The 18907-nt window shown below is 46.7% G+C and overlaps 1 protein-coding gene across 2 annotated transcripts in view; it reads left to right on the top strand.

Annotated features, from left to right (window-relative positions):
• Nucleotides 1-16113, top strand: part of LOC126521200 (UDP-galactose translocator-like) — a 58559-nt gene extending 42446 nt beyond the window's left edge. For both annotated transcript variants that reach the window (XM_072288619.1, XM_055065730.2), the window contains one exon: nt 15106-16113. In XM_072288619.1, the coding sequence (XP_072144720.1) occupies nt 15106-15753 (648 nt within the window). In that variant the 3' untranslated portion in view covers nt 15754-16113. The remainder of the gene's footprint in view (nt 1-15105) is intronic.
• The last annotated feature ends 2794 nt before the right edge of the window (nt 16114-18907 follow it).

Raw genomic sequence — 18907 nt, 5'->3', positions numbered from 1 at the left:
AGTAATAACGAGCTTTCCCAATTGGCTACAAATTACTGCTGCACTGCTCCAAGTGTTCCAAAAAGACAAGTTTTTCTGCTCCAAAACTGCTCCAAAATACTGGTGTGGCTTCTCCTAAACTGCTCTGAAATGACATTTTTTCTGCTCCAAAAATTGCTTCAAATTCAAATCTCACTGGACCACCACTGCGACTTTATGGCAACAAAAGTTTCTATTGCGCCTATCATGTTAGCTTCATAAGCCAGCTTACGTTACTCCCCTCCAGGCTGTCAGCCAAATGTTAATGAGAATCACGGCATGTTTTGTCATTTATTCATTGTTTGGCCTATCCTGCGTAATGCCAGTTGGACGTAAGAATCATGATAGGATTAGCGGTAAACAAAGAATGAGTCATTCTTTCCCCACCTGCACTGAAAAGTGATGATGGCTGTGTGACCCTGTAGCATTCTTAGCTGCGCATTACAGGCCAAATGTCACATGTTCAGACACCCACTTGAAATGCACATAACCATAAAGTTTTCAAACACATGATTTCCAGTAGGTCGACCTCTCGTTAGAAAGATCTACTCCGTTTGCTCTCATAATCCTCACACTTGCAAAATTAACTTAAGGTACACCCTCAAAAAAATATCTGCATTCTCATCTTTAAAAAAAAGAGGTATCCTACCACATGCAGTATTGATTTCAATGGAGAATGACTACAGATATTTAGGTATTATTTCAGTCACAAAGCTACTTTTTATCTTCCATGGGAAATATCTGAAAGCGAAGCACCTGAGAACAGTGACTATATTGAAGCTTGTTTCATGCACAACCTGGGTTAGTAACAGGAGATGTCTTCTTATCTTATACCAGAGTATTGTACGCTCGCGCCTTGACTACAGTGCTATAGTGTATCAGTCTGCTACGCCCAGCACAACATGCTAATTTCTATTCACCACTTAGGTATCCACCTTGCAACCGGTGCCTTCAGAACAAGTTAAATAAGAGCCTCTACATAAAGTCGAATGAGTAGTCTCTTCATCTGCAGCACTCATGTTCCTGTTTTACACATTTCTAAGAGCACATGCGAACGAGAAACATCCTTTTTTTTGATGGGAAAGTATCAAATGGCCCATTGAGCGCAAAAGCCGGCATCTATCCCCTGTAGCAGCGAAACGGCCTTAACTCGAATCGCCATTGGCTGCAACACCATGCCACAAGCTGCGCCTCGACATAGCAAGGCAGGCGAAAGGTTTAAATCTGCAGCCACGCTAGCGTGCCAGGTGTTGCGTGACAGCTGCGATGCCACGCCGGCCTCGCTCTCACTCTCAGCACAAGTGCTTTTCGACAGGTAGATAGCAGGCCTGTGCCCTAGATAGCAGGCCTAGATAGATAGCAGGCCTGTGCTCCTAGATAGCAGGCCTGTGCCCTCTGCTTTATGACCTCACGCTACTTGGACCGAAATTTCCACTGTCGAACCCGGCATGACGAAAGTGGCGACGTCAAAATTATGGTAGCTAACTCGGTAGCATCCCTATTAAATTCTATGGCAGTCGGGCAAGGTAGCATTACGTCATTGCACATGCCTTGTACTATCTAGGAGGCGTTGGCTGAGTGAGCATGCCATGTGTTGCATCGGGGGAGAGGGCATCGTCGCATTGGTGGCATGTGGCATTGGCACTGTAGGCTGTTGCTGCTTGCTGGTCTGGGCAGCATGTAGTGCTATGGTACATTACTTGCAGTGCAAAACTCGAAGGACCGCTCAGCGCCGTTCAATTGGACATTAATGCTTTTGCATTCACAACTTCTAAGAAGTGTTTAGGTGTCCTCGGATTTTTCAATGGTAAGTGATATGACCTCTGCCACACTCGTTCATGGCTGACCTGCAGCAGAAGAACCTTTCTCACTCTGTCTGATGAAACTCAGTGAAGAAATGGGTATTCGACTCCTTGAATATTGCCTAATGGCTCCAGTGAAGCCATTTCTACCATGTCAGTAGCAGCTTGTAGATAGTGAAACATCATTTATAGAAGTCGCAAAACATCCTCCAGAGGCACATATTTGAATTGATTTCCTTGAACTTCAGTCAAAGTGCTCATGCCATGAATTTTCCACGATGCATCTAAGTCACATGCCGGCATATCTTATGCAGCAGTGGGCCCAACATTCTTCAACTCTGATGTTCTGCATCTGGAAACAAATATTTTTATTGCTGAGGACTATGCATCATTCTCTGCTATAAAATACATCTAGAATATAAAGCTTTAGAAGGCAATCACTTACACAGACTGTTCTAGTGTTAAATATCCAATCTCACTGGAAAAGCCTAAATATCGTGTAATTAGCAAGCTTTACTCGGCCCTATGCAATAGTTACATATCTAACCAATATGTCATGATATGCTGGGTTCCTGGAAATAGAGGCATTGAAGGTAATATGCTTGCTTACCAAATCGTCACATCTGTAGAAATGAAAGCCAGCAACTCCTTCACAGCTGTCTCTGACATAGACGTGAAACCATTCCTACGCAACAAACCAAGAAATATTGGCAACACTAGTGGAATGCCAAAACTTTTAACAAGGTTTAACTAATTAGGCCAGTAAATTGTCCACCAACAGCAAAAAAAATTGCGGCTGAACCCATTTCAGTATGACTGTCAATGGTGATGTGTTGGCATTGAGTTATGTAGCAATGCAATGTATTGCCATCGCCAAAATGAGTTATGCATGAGGCATGCACTGCAGCAGGACTCTTTCACGCTTTCCTAAAAACACTTGGCATCATCCAGTGCCACCACCGTAAAGCCTGCGGGAGGCCTCTGAAATGCATGGCACACTGATGCGTGCGAATGCTGAGCAACACGTTGTGCAGCAACCAGGCTTCTTTCTGGACACGCTGTGTTATCTAATGACACTGCCGAGGCACTCCGAGACAAGAATTAGGGTGTGCCGGTGCCTGCAAACACTGAGAATTGTTCGCTTGCATGCCACACACCCAATGCCTCATACTCAGTGACCCAAGTTGGCAAGCGGTTCATTGAAGAGCGACACATATCCAGTGCATCGGTGCAGCTCACTAGTGTTGGCATGAAAGACATTCATTGAAATGTGGCATATACCCAGTGCATTTATGCCGCAGCCCACTAAAGCATAGGGTTACTATCCTTGAGGAATCCTTGTCTATTGGGCTAAAGGATTGTTTTCGTCATTATGGAGCAGCACATTCCCAATGCTGCATACCTAGTTACTCAAGTTGGCGTCAAAGATGTTAATTGAAGAGTGGCACACACCTGCTGGGACACACCCAGTGATCCAAGTTGGCATCAAAGAGGTTCATTGGAGACCAGCATAGACTGAGTGGGACACACCCAGTACTCCAACTGAGCATCAAAGCATTTCTTCAAACAGCGGTACCTCCCCAGTCTCACATCTACAGTGACCTGTGTCAGCACGTATGTAAACATGGACACATACTCAGTGACCCAAGTTCGTCCGATGTTTGGTTTCAAACCCTATTACTTCAGCACAGCAGCTCAATGTGCTACCCATTCAACCACTGACTAGCCTGTGACACAGGTAGGCGAGAACACGGTTAGATACACAGATACATAGATAGCACCCGGGAAGTGCCTGAAGATATGCTAATGCATTAAAATGCATTAGCATTTAGCATTAGAGGCTCAGATATAGGAATAGTGAAGTCAGTGAAAGCACTTGGAGCACATTTCTTCAGTTCTTTGCAATGGGATGACCACGTCAATAATCAAATCAAATTAAGCCGAATAACTGGAATATTAAGCCGTATCCGGTACCTTGTCCCCAACTCGGTGAGGCTATTGATATACAAATCGCTGTTTAGTTCTTATCTTAACTACTGCTATTTGGTTTTGGGAGCAACTACAGAAACAAACTTAATGAAATTATGGAGAATACAGAAGAAAATACTGAGGCTGATAGACAACGCTATAGTTCTAGCACCTAGTGACCCACTATTTAAAAAATATAGGATAATCAAAGTGAATGACCTATATCAATACAGGCTACTAATGAGAGTACTGTCTTAGCTGCAAACGCTCAAACTTTTTGTTCATGGAGATGTGAATCTTTGCTTAAAGGAAAAGGCCTATGAAACAAGAAATACAGAAATGTGGAACATTCCTTACTTTCGTACTAATTATGGCTTTCAGATGCTTCGATGTACTCTTCCGCGAATTCTACATCATGGCACTAGCAAAGCTATAGATGTCTCATTTAAGTGTCGCAGAATTAGTGGCTCTTTTTGTTGTATAAGCTATGCAGCAATTTATTTAAGTGCAGAAGATTGTAGCAGTTTTCTTTGTTGTATAAGCTACGTATAAACTATGTTTTCAGTTTTTATTTATGGCTTGATGTTTACGTAAAACAATGTGTCACTTTAAAAAAAGTGCTGTGATATTGTGATGTCCTTTAGCTGCTGCCATTGTTCACAAAGGGGGCGAAGGATCCCTCAAGCTGTTATTTGAACAGCTTTTCCCTCCGCCTCCTGTTACACTGTACTGTGACGAAGCAAATAAAATCAATCAATCAACTGAGGTCGTATTCTGTCGAATTAGGATAGGCTATACATATGGCATAAACTCTACTTGTTGAACAATAGTGAACCCCCCTGTCTGCAGTAAATGTGGCAAGACGCTGACCATCCTCCATGTCTTGCTGGAGTGCCGGGAAACAGAAACTGAAAGGAAAAAGCACTTCGCTCTAGCCTACTGATGGCATAACCCTCCCCATCCAGCAGCGTTCCTTGGCACAGGCCCGATTTTTTACAGTAAATCATTGTTAAACTTTTTACACTATGTTGATTCATTGTAAGTCATAAGGCCAGGAGATTCGTAGCACTTCCTTTCTCTAGAGGCTGCTGCTGCTGCTATAGTAACTTCTTGTAAAGCACATGCTTCCGTTCTTTTTTGTGTTCAAGAGCCCTGGTTAGGCAGTGGTGCTACTGGCACTAACACGTTTTAGTAACCCTCCCTCTGTTGCTGATGTCTTGTCTTCCTAGCGCACCTCGTGAATAATTATCATAATTTTAGTGTATGTATATACATATATTTATTGTAACGGATACGAAAGGCATGGACAAGAAGAGAGAAGAGAAGACGAAGAGAACGAGGAGTTTGAGAGGCCAGGCTGCGCTACGATCACGCTACGATCATTGTCCATCTTCTGTAAATAAAACCATTTCTTCGCAACTCTTCGTAACAATATATATTACGCACTTTACAGCAAATGTTCTTCGGCCTCTATACAGCCACATTACATATACCTTCTGGAATTCATTGCTACATTGACAACTCATGATCACTTGCTTGGTGCTCTTTGACCAGAACTGGTTCTTGTGCCATTAAGTACCATACATAGTCATCATGAATTAACTGCTCAGAGTTTTTCACTGCCATAATATTCAGTCTGCCTTGATCTGATAAGCATTCACCCATTTTTCAGATGACAGCATTTTTAGTGTAATTTAAGAAATCTAAGAATTTAGCCCTTTAATGATGGCACATATAAATACCCCCCAAAAATGTTATTTTCTATCTAAATGTGCAAAGCACATCAAGAGTGAGCATAATCAGCAAAAAACAAAATATTTTGCAGGAAGCTTTTTCAGCAATAAGTAGGCTTCAGCCCAAGCTACTTATGGCTTCGTTTTAAATTTGTACAGACAGTTCTCATCATTTGTGAACCATAGGTATACATTTCATTTGCCTTACATCACGTGTGTGGCCCCACTGCAGCCAGAGATCTAACATCAATTTGTCTCTTCTGACCATGCTTTCAAAACAAAGCAAGTCGCGTGCCAAGTTTCTTCTTCCTTGTCCTATGTTCCTGCTCCTGCTCTAAATGGCAGCTGCTGCCTGTCATTCAGTGTTAGCCAAAACATTTAGCTAGAAACTTGGGAAAAAGAAGAAGAATAACTTTATTGAAAGGTCCGGCAAGTTATTTGGGGATTGGGCAAATATCACGGCCTAGGTGTCGGCCACAACCCCTTGAGCTTTGGTGGCTTCCTCAGCCCGCTGTACGGCCCATAGTTTGTCTTAGAGGGTGGAGCTGAGCAGCGTAGTCTGCCAGCACGTTCAGTTCAAGGCTGCATACCTGTTTGGAACCCCACTTTGTTCGCACTCCCATAACACGTGTTCTAAGGTTGCCCTGGCGTCACAAAACTTACATTGGCTCGACGAATAAAGCTGTAGGTAACAAAGATTCACAAAAAGAGGGTTTAGAAATGTCCTTGTCTGCAGCTGTTGTCAAGCAACCACCTGTCTCTTGTTCATTTTCTCGTGTAGTGGCAGCAACTTGCACCTCGCCAGTCTGTAGTGTTGTGTGATTTCTCTGGGACTCGTCAGGCGATCCTCCTACTCCCACCCCTCGCCCGACGCCGTGGTCGAGGCGGCGGCGGTAGTGATTGTGGTCTCGGTCCGTAAGCCTTCGAGCTGACCCTTGCACCGCCTTGTTGCCAGCAAACGAGGTGGTGTGGTTAGGCGCCCATACGATGTAAAATTCCTTATTCTCAGTTTTGCCCTCATGTAGTATTCGTAATGCCTCAGGGGAGATGCGGCCATCGGCATAGTCACAAACCACCGCCTGGGAGTCGCTTATCCCTACTTTGGCTGTGATGGTGGCCACCACAAGTGTGATGGCCACCTCCTCCACCGTCTCCATGTGCACCATGCATAGCGTGACAGTCTTGCAAGCATTCTTGTGATCTACCACTGCGGCCGCGAAGGCACGCCTGCATGCATACCTAGCTGCGTCCATGAACACTGTATCTTCACAGTTGCCGTACTTCTGTACATCCCGCGCTCTCTTTTCCCTCGTACCCCTGTGGTAGTCTGGGTGCACCTTCCTTGGTAGTGGAGGCACCACCAACCTGTCCCTGAAGTTTCTCGGTATGTCGACTTTGATGACGTGTTGAGCATGATACCCGATGCCTAACTGCCCTAGTATGTATCTGCCCGTCCTTCTCATGGAAAGGCGTTCATACTGCACAATGTCCTGTGCCTCTATCAATTCCCCCAGCGTGTTGTGTAGACCCAGATAGAGTAACCTGCTTGTGTTGATCGGTAGCCCTATGGCCTGTTTGTAAGCCTTTCTGATTAAGCTTTCCATCTGTCTTCTCCGCTACCTGTCACTTGAGGTAGGGTGCCATGTACGTTATTCGACTAATTATGAAGGCCTGAACTAGCCTGATCGTGTTACCCTCTTTCATCCTGCTGTATCTGTTGGCTATGCGTCTGAGTAACCTGACGGTCTGTGCCACCTTCACTCTCCCGATGGCCTTGCCGAAACTTAGGAAGAAAAAAAATTTCTTTGTGTATTTAGTAGTACTTGTTGCGGGGCTTATTGGCACATATTTAGTAAATATAGAGCAGTGCAACCTGGAACACTCTATGTTGCCTGTAAGCGACACTCATCACTGAAGGGTTGATGCTGTGACAATACTTAGGAGTGAGGATCAAAGGTGAACATCTGGGCAACCTTTGGTTTGCAGGTGACAGTGTCCTGTTCAGCAACACTGGACGGATTACAACAAATGAGTGAGGACCTTAAGCAAGAAAGTGTATGAGTGGGGTTGAAGATTAATATTGTTGCATCCGACCATAAGAATTGGGATGAAGTTCTACCATTTATTACTTACGCGTACAACACCGCCAAACACGAGACAACCAGCTACAGCCCATCTTCCTTCTATATGCCCCGCCGCCCCAGTATACGCTCGACACTGTCCTCCCTTTTTACCACCACGACAATCCTACGGTTGCCGATATGCTATGCGTCGCTGAAGAGGCTCGAAGACTTGCGCGTCTGCGGATTTTGGCATTGCAAGAAAACTCCAAAGCCCGCTATGACGCACGACATCGGCCTGTTACATATCACCCTGGTGATCTTGTTCGGCTTTGGACTCCCACAAGGAAGCGCGGTTTGTCCCAAAAGCTGCTGGCAAACTACGATGGACCGTATGTTGTCATCAACAAAGTCAGCGAAGTGAACTATACTCTCGCCCGCCTCATGAACACTGGTAGACGTTCTGCTGGGACACAAGTCGCGCATGTCGCAAGGTTGAAATCATGCACGCCACAACAAGCTAGTTGACTTGCCCAGTGGGCTTTGTCTGCGAGGAGAGGTATGTTGCGTCCAAGCACGTAAAAGGGACGCGGGGATCAAGAAGATAAGAGGAGAACGAAGACTGTGCAGTGGCCATTCCTGCTGTTCGTAGCCTGCTGTTCCTGCTCTCGCATGCCTAAATAAACCCCTTTTCCCCGTGCTTGTAACAATATGCAGAAGACAAAGATAATGTTCAATAGCCTGGCAAGAGAGAGTAAAACATCTTTATTTATTTGAACCAAGAGAGCAGTGTGGGAGGAACCCTCAGTCCAGGGTCCCTAAGATGATTCCGGCGATGTTTCGAGTCCGTTGTATCACAGCTCGGAGGACCTCGGGAGGTCCGTCGTTGGGGGCATCATCCCACAGCTCTTTGTTGCGTAGGGGTTAAAGGAGAGCTGGCAAGGGAGGAAAGAGGTTTGCAGTGCACCCAATCGTGACGTGGAAGATTGTGGGCGAGCTGCCACAGCCCGGACAATGATCTGCATAATAGTCTGGGTAGAATTTATTGAGAGAGACAAGATTTGGAAAAGTTGCGGTCTGTAACTGGCGTAATGCCACTGCTTCCTCTCACGAGAAGGACGGTGGCGGTGCAGCATGGATGCGACGAATGCGTGTATAATGATGTAGGATGTCTTTGTAACAAAGCAAGGGATCCCCCCACCCTGAACTAGTCGCCTCACCATGCCGAGCCGCCCAGAGGGAAATTTCTCAGGCAACATGTGCGCGTTCGTTACCCAGCAGCGAGGTATGATCAGGGGTCCAGAGTAAGTGGATGTGGGGAGGTGTGGTTCGTGCATTTTGCGGTATCTGTTCGAGAATTTGGTGTGCCGCTGTCGGGTTGCCATGTCCTGGTAGGAACGCCCGGCATGCCTGTTGCGAATCCATCAATATATACACTTCCTCAGGAACACGGATGGCGTGTCGAATCGCAAGAGCAACACCGAGAATTTCTCCATAAGCGGCATTTGTTCTGCGCATTGAAGCAGAATCTATTATGGATTCGGTGCCATCCAAAACTATCGAGGTATAGCCTTCTTGAGTGCGTGATGTGTCCGTGTATAAAGTATGTGTTTCCAGGATGTTTGCAAGCATGCGGCCAAGGTATCATACACAGGCTTTGCGCCGTCCTTTGTCATGCTCGGGGTGCATATTACGTGGCAATGGATGAATACTTAGTGCTTGGCATATCGCGGACGACAAGATCGTTGGACAGGTTTCAGACTCAAAGGGTGGGACAGAGTATCCTAGCCATGTGAGAAGATGGCGGCCAGTAGGAGTGAGTAGGAGGCGCTGGCGATGGCTGACCCACTGTGCCTCTAGCAGCTCGCCTAGTGTGTTATGTGTTTCTAAGTTAAGGAGACGGCATGTGGAAGTATAGTTCGGGAGGCCACGGGCCAGCTTCGTCACTTTGCGAATCATTACGAAGTTGTTGCGCTTGGGTCAACCGCTGAAATGGGAGATGGTATGTAAGCCGGCTGATCACGCATGCCTCCACCAAGCGCAGCAGGTCCTCTTCTCGAAGGCCCGAGCACCTGTTGGAGACCCTCCGTATCATGGCCAGAATTTGCTCAATCTGTCTGGATAGAAGGGCAGCAGTATAGTTAGACCTTCCATCCGCTTGGACGTGTAGGCCGAGGAAGCGAGCACGATTAACCTGTGGTATGGGTATGCCATCCACGTGCGCAGTGATAGGGGGACTAGAGGAACGGCTGCGGGGGCGAATGATTATGAGCTCCGACTTTTGCGGAGCACATCTTAAGCCGCATTCCCTCGTGTACTTGGAAACTGTGTCGACTGCTTGCTGCAGTCGGTCCTGGATGGCTCCGTCGGAACCCCGTGTCAACTAGATAGTAATGTTGTTCACATAAATAGCATGGGCGACATCAGGGATCTGGTCGAGTAGCCAGGGGAGCCCTTTGAGCGCAATATTGAATAGAGTAGGGGAAAGAACAGAGCCCTGGGGTGTCCCACGTCCTACAAGGCGAATCGTACCGGATCGATGCGGTCCCATTCCTCGAAGAAATGTGCGGATATAGTTGTACATACGAATTCCACAGTGCGAATGTGCAACATTGCGAAGTATGAGGTCATGTTCAACATTATCGAATGCCCCTTTTAGGTCTAAGGCAAGGAGTTCTCTCGTTTGGGCGCATGACGGAGGTCCTATGACTTCCTCCCGCAATTGTAAAAGCACATCTTTGGCAGACAGATGAGCTCGATATCCGAATTGAGAATGAGAAAAGAATGATTTTTCTTCGAGGAAGGGCTGCAGACGCTGCAAGAGTACATGCTCCAAGAGCTTACCAATGCAGGATGTTTGGGAGATAGGCCGTACGTTTTCAACCTTTACAGGCTTGCCCAGTTTAAGGATCAGTGTGATGTCGGCGTGTCACCATGCTTGGGGAAGCGTGCCCTTGCGCCAGCAATCATTGAAGATATGGGTGAGGTGGTTAATATCTGCGTCACTGAGGTTACGAAGAGTGGCGAATCGGATGTGGTCGGCTTTCGGTGCCGTGTTGCGGTGTAGGTATTGTAAGACCACCCGCACTTCGTCAGATGTGATGTCTGCATCGAGAAATTAGTTCGCCTCGCCTACATGAGGATATTCAGGGTACTGCGGCAGTGGGCCCGTGGGTATAAAATGCTTCTCTAGCTCCCTTAGGAATGTCAAGACATCGTCCCTGTACTCGTGCATTAGGATGTGCAGCTGCTGAAATGTTTTTCCCTTTGTTGTGGTGGAGTCTGTGAGTGAGCAAAAAATTGACCACGTTTTTGCTGTGCTCAATGTGCCTGAGAGGTGATCGAAAAATCTTCGCCAGTTATTCCTCATAAGGGTCTCTGCACACTCCTGGGATTCCCGCGTAATTTGATCTATACGTTTCCTAAGTTTGCGGTTGAGGTGTTGTCATTTCCATCGTCGTGTCAACCCTCTGCAAGCGTTCCAAAGATGAAGTAAATGCGGGTCTATGTTTGGTGTGTCGGTTGTGGTACGCAGTGTGTATGGAGCGGCCTCTAGATCTTGTGTGAGAGAGTCAAGCCAGCGTTCGTACCCCTGGCCCTCAAGTGGGTCCTGGTGATGTTCCCTGAATTTCACCCAACTTGTTATACACACACTTCGCTCGGGCCTGCGTGCACCCCGTAATGACAAAGTGGTTGCCACAATGTAGTGGTCACTACCAAGGTGCTCCTCTAAAGGCCCGTGCGCAACACTGGCCTAGTCGTTGCGCACGAAGGTGAGGTCAGGGCAGGTGTGACGAGATACGCTGTTGCCTATCCGAGTGAGGTGCTCTGGGTCAGTAAGCAGTGTGTATCTCATGTTACAGATGGCATTCCATGAGCGGGTTTCTTTAGCCTGCGATTTAACGTAACCCCATGCTGTATGCGGAGCGTTAAAGTCGCCGATCACCACACAAACCCATCGAAAACAGTGCGTACGTGAATGGGGGGAACTGTATACATTGAGTATAAAGAGACTCTCGCTGCGTTTACCTTGCATAATTATTTCCATTATTTGGTGAGGAATGTCAATGCTAGTTGTATGCGTGCGACATGTAACATGTTTCAAAACTATGGCTCCAACAAGAGGAGAGACACCCGAGAGCCTGCTGTAGCCAGGTAAAGAAGGGGTGCAATTGACTTCCTGTAAGATGATGACATCGTAAGGGTTCATGGATGTGGCAATATACTGCTGTAGGGAACCTCGTTTTTGGTGGAATCCCCTACAATTCCACTGCCACACCACTAGTTGCTCCGCGTTACGCGGTGCCATCATCATTGTTAGAGGAAGCAGGAGGTCGTGCATAGGGATGCGTGCACCGGTTGCCCGCATTTGAAGGTTGCGGCCGAGAGCCTTGGTTGGAAAGCCCTCTTTTGTTGTAACCACTAAGCTCAGGAACTTGCATGCGTGCGAAAGTGCACTCTATACATGATTTCACTTGCTCCGTAATCCCTATTCTAAGGTCCTCCATTAGGCGACCTATCCTGTCCAGAGCCACCTGCATGGTAGTGCTCATGTCTGCCACCAGCGCGTCCATTTGTTTTTGCAGGCACTCACAGCGCACCTCCATGTCATGACGTAGGCGGGCTATTTTTATTAGAGGATCGGGAGTTGATAACGAATTGGTTGGGGAAGGGGTAGGGAGAGATTTACGGGGCAGAGCGAGCTGTGGGGGACCCCCCGCCCGACCTACCTCCCGAGGTGCTTCCATTGCTGTTTTCTTCTCCGGGATCCGCTGCACCCCTGAAGGGACCAGGGTCACCGTGGCCGGGGCGTTGGTCTGCAGGGCCTTCTTGTAGGGTTGTTGGGAAGATGGGGAAGGAGGGCGCTTCTCCGGGAGGCGCACCGATGCCTCGCAGGATCGGGACCGAGACTTGGAGCGGGTCCAGAGCTTGCAACGAGATTCGAATGGGTCTCTGACCGGACTTGTCTAGTCTCCTTCATTGGGGCGTGTGACGTTCGGGTCTCTGCCGTATCTGTGGTTGTGGTCGGGTCGCTGGAGGGTTGGCGTTCACGCTGCTCTTTCTTGAGAGCTTTCCGCCCCCAAGCTTTGTTCAGTGTCTGCCTATCACCCACGGGCAGTTTCGATCTGTTGTATAGGGTGGGTCCCGTCACAGGATCTGCAGTGTGGGGTGCACGGATGCGACGAGGTGGGTTTTTCAGTCCCGCACGTCGCGCAAATGACCATGTGCGGCGTAGGACAGTAATCAGCCCAATGGCCGAGCTTGTGACATATCTTGCAAACCAGTTGGCGGGGTCGATGGGGGTAGCAGCGGAGTTCTGCACCATAGAAACACACGTAGAGAGGCACTTTAAGTCTTTCAAATGTTACCAACGCAACATTGGTTTGACCCATCATTCGTGCTTGAAGTATTTGAGTTCCAGGAGCCAAAAGTTCATCCACTAGCTTGGAAGACTGTGTACCGCGCTAAAGACCGGGAACAGTTCCCTTGCATGAGTTGTCTGGGGCCGCAAAATATGTCGTGATGGGATAGACCCGCTGACCAAGGTTCAGCTCCCTCACCTTGCTACGTCGGCTACGTGTGACTGGGGTGTGCTGATAATTGCCAAGCTCTGCTGAGGTCGCAGTTGGAATATGTTGTCCTGACGATCCTCGGTGGTCAAGCCGGTTGCACTCCATAGAGCACTGGCGAGTCCTGGGCGCGTCCACTTATCGAGACAAAGTTCTCCATGTGGCCGCAGAATTATCTTTTCATCGCGCAAAGGAAGTCGAGGCAGGTTCTGGTTCCGAAAGCGCTTGCGTACGGTAAGCTGAAAGGTGTCCAGAATGCCTAAGATGTTCTCGGAGGGTTGCGCCTTGGTGTGCGTTTGACGGATGCGTCACTTACGTAGGACTGTCTTCCAACAGCCACTTGCGTCGTCAGCAGTTTTATCGTCATAAATGTTCGGAGCAGCATCTTCCTCCATCCTTTTCCCGGTCGGAGTGTCTACCTCTCGTTGTTGGGAGGGAAAATTGGCGACGATGGGATCGGCGGCCAGTCCCACGGTATCCACCTCGGGCGTCTTCGTTGTTGTCGAGGAACACGCGCCGGCGTTCTCAGTCGCCGATTGCGTCTTCTGCTCATTGGAAAATGACGTTGCGGTAGATAAATTCTCCATCGAAACAGAGCGGTGAATGGGCCGAAGGCCCTTTGCACGCCTATTTAGAACATGGGCCGCAGAAGAGCTGGTCGCTTGGCGCTCTTGGTTCATGGTGTAGAAAATACGCCAAGGCAGCTATAACCCCCGCAGGGGCAGCTGCTTTGGAACTGCTTCAGAGCTGTAGAGGCACGGGGAGCGGCAAAAAATAAACTCACAGCATACAAGGTTGGTGTCAGCTTGCGAAGAACGCGGCGATTTGAAGTATCGCAGGTGAGTGGGCGCGGCGGGACGTGCCGTAGTCGAAGGAGCAGAGAAACGAAGTGTCCACGATTGCCGAAACACGTCTCTCCTAGCCTGGCAAGGGAACAAGAATTCAGGTTCGCCAGTCGCCCTCTAGATTCTGTACAGGAGTACGTTTATCTAGATCAATTACTCACAGGGTACCCTAACCCTTCGAAGGAAATTTACAGAAATATAAAAATGAGTTGGAGTGCATACGCAGGCATTACCAAATCCTGACTGGGAGCTTACCACTATGAGTCTATGATCATTGCATTCTACTGGTGCTAACATATGGGACAAAACGTGGAGGCTAACAAAGAAGCTCAAGAACAAGTTAAGGACCACGCAAAGAGCAGTGGAACGAAAAATGTTAGGAAGAGACAGGAAGAAACCAGTGTGGGATCAGAGAGAAAATGGGGATACCTGACATTGTAGTTGACATTAAGAGAAATAATGGAGCTGGGCAGGCCATGTAGTGTGTAGGGTGAATAACCAGTGGACCATTACAGTTACAGAATGGATGCCAAGCGAAGGGAAGTGTAGTCGAGGGCAGCAGAAAACTAGGTGGAGTGGTGTGAAATTCAAAAATTTGCAGGCGCAAGTGGAATCAGCTAGTGTTAATCAGAGGTAATTGGAGATTGCACGGAGAGGTCTTTGTCCTGGCAGTGGACATAAAAATAAGCTACTGCTGATGATGTTGACCTTGACAAAAGACTGTGATCGTGCTGTGTTCCTAGCCTCACTTCTCCACTGTGTCAACCATTTCACATGCCACAAACAAATTCGTAGCCCTGGTGGCATTGTTCAGGGGGCAATCGGGTGCCATGCATGAGCTGCAGGTTGCCTATAGCAGTGTGCAGTGAAATTAATTTTAGAAAGTTAGATCATAGCCATCATTGTTTTAGGAAAAAAAGTAATACTGAAGTTGCTTTCATGCTTTGTACTGCATCTTTACTTGCTCTTGTAGCCTGCAATGTGCTGAAGGCAAACTGTAGAGTAACACTTCAGGCTCATTCCTTCTTTTTCCATTTGGATTACAATTGCAGTGGTGTGCTTTTAAGTGACTGTGAGAAAAATTTCGGTGGGAATGATTCCTTGTGCAGGTGACCTATCAACTGAAGATCCTCACTACCGCCCTTTTCTCACTGGCACTGCTCAACAAGAAGCTTGCAGCTGTGCAATGGGTGGCGCTTCTGGTGTTGTTTGTGGGAGTAGCACTCGTTCAGCTGGCACAGATGGGTGTGCATCCCGCAATCGTGGAGGGCCATGTGCAGAGGCCCCTGGTTGGTTTCCTGGCCATCCTGGCAGCTTGCTGCTTATCCGGATTTGCAGGTGTCTACTTTGAGAAGATCCTTAAGGGCAGTGACGTTTCTGTGTGGATGCGCAACGTCCAACTGAGCACTTTTGCTGTCCCCTTTGGCTTGCTCACGACACTTGCCAATGATTATGCAGAAGTTCATGAGAAGGGATTCTTCTATGGGTACAACATGCTAATCTGGATCGTCATTCTTCTGCAAGCCCTTGGTGGGCTGCTGGTTGCAGTTGTTGTTAAGTACGCTGACAACATCCTCAAGGGCTTTGCCACTTCACTTGCTATTGTGCTTTCATGTGTGGTATCAGTGTATGCCTTTGAATTCCACCTCAGCTGGCAGTTTGTGGCTGGTGCAGCGCTTGTCATGGGCTCCATCTTTCTCTACAGCCGACCCAATGCAAGCATGGTACAGTTGCACATTCCATCACGCAAAGTTTGAGTACAATGCATAGTACAAACAACAGTGCACATGCTGTAGGCATGCTTGGATAGTGAAGCATTCCTTCAGTGCAGCATGCCACAGTAGCACTTGTATCAGGACATCTTCTGGCTCGCACTACGCTAGCAGGCAATCAAAGCAAGGTTATGCACCCTCCTGTCAGTGATGGCTCGACATGAGCATGGCTTGTAAGCAAAAGCTTCAGCTACCTTGTACCTTGTGCACTGTGGTTTGCTCGATGCATTGACTGTTAGCATTGGTCCAGTTGTTGTGCACGTGTAAAGTAGGCTATGTATGAAAACGATTTCTCATTTTCTAATTCCCTTCGATTACGATTTAATAAAGCTATGTTGTGAAAAAGCTTCTTTCTGTTCCATTTATGAACCAGAAAGCATCGGGTGTGATACAGATAATAAATACTGAAGCAAAAAGTATTTGCAATACACATACAGGATACTAAAGGAGAATATTTGTATCTGGCGCAATACTGGCTCTTGATATCACAAGATACTATGGCACATAGGAACACTTCTCATGTAACTCAATTCTAAGGGCCCCTGCAAGCTTACAATAGAATTGCCTTGCAAACTTCTTAAATTTTGCCAGGACATTTCTTTAAAATGTTCGCTTTTAATACGTAACAATTTTCTCAACATTATAGCTTGGTGTACGGTATTGCTTGCAGTACTTGCTTGAGACCAGCACAGGGGCACAATCGGGGATCATTGTTAGGAGCGCGCATTCGGTTGCGCCGCATGCGATTGGCCTAGGCCGCGCCGACTTCATCAGCTGCATGAAGTCAGCACGGCCTCGTCGAATCGTGCACGATGCAACCGAACAACGATCCCCAATCACGCCCCTGATTTGTTATACGAGTACTAGACTGCAACAGCTATGATTACAGAAGACTGGGAAGGTTCACACAGACAAAAAAAGAGCTCCACTTAAATACAAGTTTGCAGATGACTGCTGACAGAACACTATCAGTCCCGTCATTGTATTTTATAGCCTGTTCATTTTATAGCTTGGGCGCTTGAAGAATGCTGTATGGCAAAAAAATTAATGCAATTATTGATGCTGACTGAGTTATGTATTGCATACATTCAGTTCGTCACTCCTTATATGTATCATCCCTCGCCATGCCTTTTGTTATTTTGTTCCTATTTTGTTCAGAGTGCGCAACTGAACACATGCTCCGAACAGTGATCCGCGATCGCGCCCCAGTCTAAATGTACATATATAGCCTCTGTACGTGTCATTGACCGGCTCTGTTCTCTGCAGGAAATCAACTTGCCATGTAGCAAAAGCTACTGGGCATGTGAGTGAATGAGAGGAGCCAATGAGCAGATTATGTCAGTCACAATATGTATTAATTTGAGCTTGAGCCGCTTTCTCCGAGAAGGGAGCAGACGACACAGAGCAGATTACACAGCAAGCCAGTTGTGCGTATGGCTGTCCGCAATTGCATATCACAATTGACATGTAAAAATAATTAGCGCATGTGCAGCGTTGTTCACCAACAATGTAAACTTGAAAATGCTGGTGGAGGCACATTTTCATGAAAACATATAGTTAGCAAAAAATTTAGGAAGCCCAAGAGATGAACCTAATGCCTGTCATTCTAATAGAACCAGAGGTGAAATTTTGTATGCAGGTCTGCCAAAAACAAATTGTAGCCTAACTCTATTAACAGGCAAACATACACAATTGATTGTAATGGGGGCATGCTGACGCAACCCTGATAAATTGCTGCTATAGGTCTTCGCAACGTTCCTACTGCACGTGCTCCCTTTGAGGTAATGTGCTCTATATGCGAACTCCAGGTTTAGCTTTTCGGTGTACACTACGCACAAATATTTAAGTGAATTCACCTGTGATACTTTCTCCTTGATGAAAAATCGAAATTTCCACAGGAACGCCTTAAGCAAAAATTAGGATGGTGCTTGTTCTGATATCAAGGGAGAGGTTAATGACATTAAACCACAATTCTAGGTGGCTCATAGAGGACTGTAAAGTTTGGCACAAAGCATATAAATCTATATATACAGCAAAAAATGCTTTGTCGTTTGCGTATATGTACACATGCACATCCTGTTGCAAAGGTACAGTACTTTGTAAAACATTAAACAGCAATGGCAATAGGACTGATCCTTGTGGTAGGCCTCTTGACTGTAGATACATTAATGAAGACATTATGAATTGACAGCAGCAAAATTCCCTGCTGTTTAAGAATTCATAAACCAACACAAAATAATTTGGCAGACCTGCATTCTGAAATTCATTTATTAGGTTTACATGCTCTGCACGGTCATATGCCTTAGTGATATCCAAAGTGACTAAGGCTGCATATTTTTTCTGACATCGAGCTAGTTGAATACAACTTTCTAGGTCGACATGGGCGCACTAAATTGAGCACCCACATCTGAAGCCAATTTGGAATGGGCTCAATATCATGTTCTCTGTCAGCCAATTATGTATGCGGTTGTGCGAGATTTTTTCGACGAGTTTTGCTAGGTTAGAAGTAATAGATATTGGCCCAATGTTATCCAAGACATAACCGGCACCTTGCTTTTTTAATGATGGGATTACTTTTGCAAGTCTCCATTCTAGAGGAATCCACAAATTTTTAATAGAATGGTTTACCATGGTAAGTAATGCGTGCGGCGATATATTAAAGTTCTTATTGCTGCAGTAATGCCATCGGAGCCTGGCACTGAATCAGACAGCTAGTTTAGTACGTCTTTCAGCTCAATAACTGTAACTTCTTCGAAGCCTTCACCATGAGTAGGCGACATAGCATGACAGGGTAAAATAGACTTAAAGCGGCATTCTAGACGTTTAGCAATAGTTTGAAGTTTATTTCCTTTCTTCATTACAGAAAGAGGACACGAGCTAAAGGCCATTTGGCCTGACAGGGGCTCTTGCTCCTAAGTGCGTTCGGCTTACATGATAATAGCTTCCAGTAATTTGGCCATTTCGCAGGGTGTTCAAACAACAGAATCAACATTTATTTGTGCCGGAAGGACCTTTTTATTTCTCAGAAATCGAAAGAGTGCTTTTCTGTTGGTGGCCTTTGAAAGAAAGTCAAAGTGCTTACGATCAAAGTTGTCTTTCGCATTTGCCCCTGTTCTTTTAAATGTTGCTGCTGCGAACT

The sequence above is a fragment of the Dermacentor andersoni genome, chromosome 6, assembly GCF_023375885.2.
Source record: "Dermacentor andersoni chromosome 6, qqDerAnde1_hic_scaffold, whole genome shotgun sequence".
Lineage (NCBI taxonomy): Eukaryota > Metazoa > Arthropoda > Arachnida > Ixodida > Ixodidae > Dermacentor > Dermacentor andersoni.
This window is presented reverse-complemented; position numbering and strand designations above follow the sequence as displayed.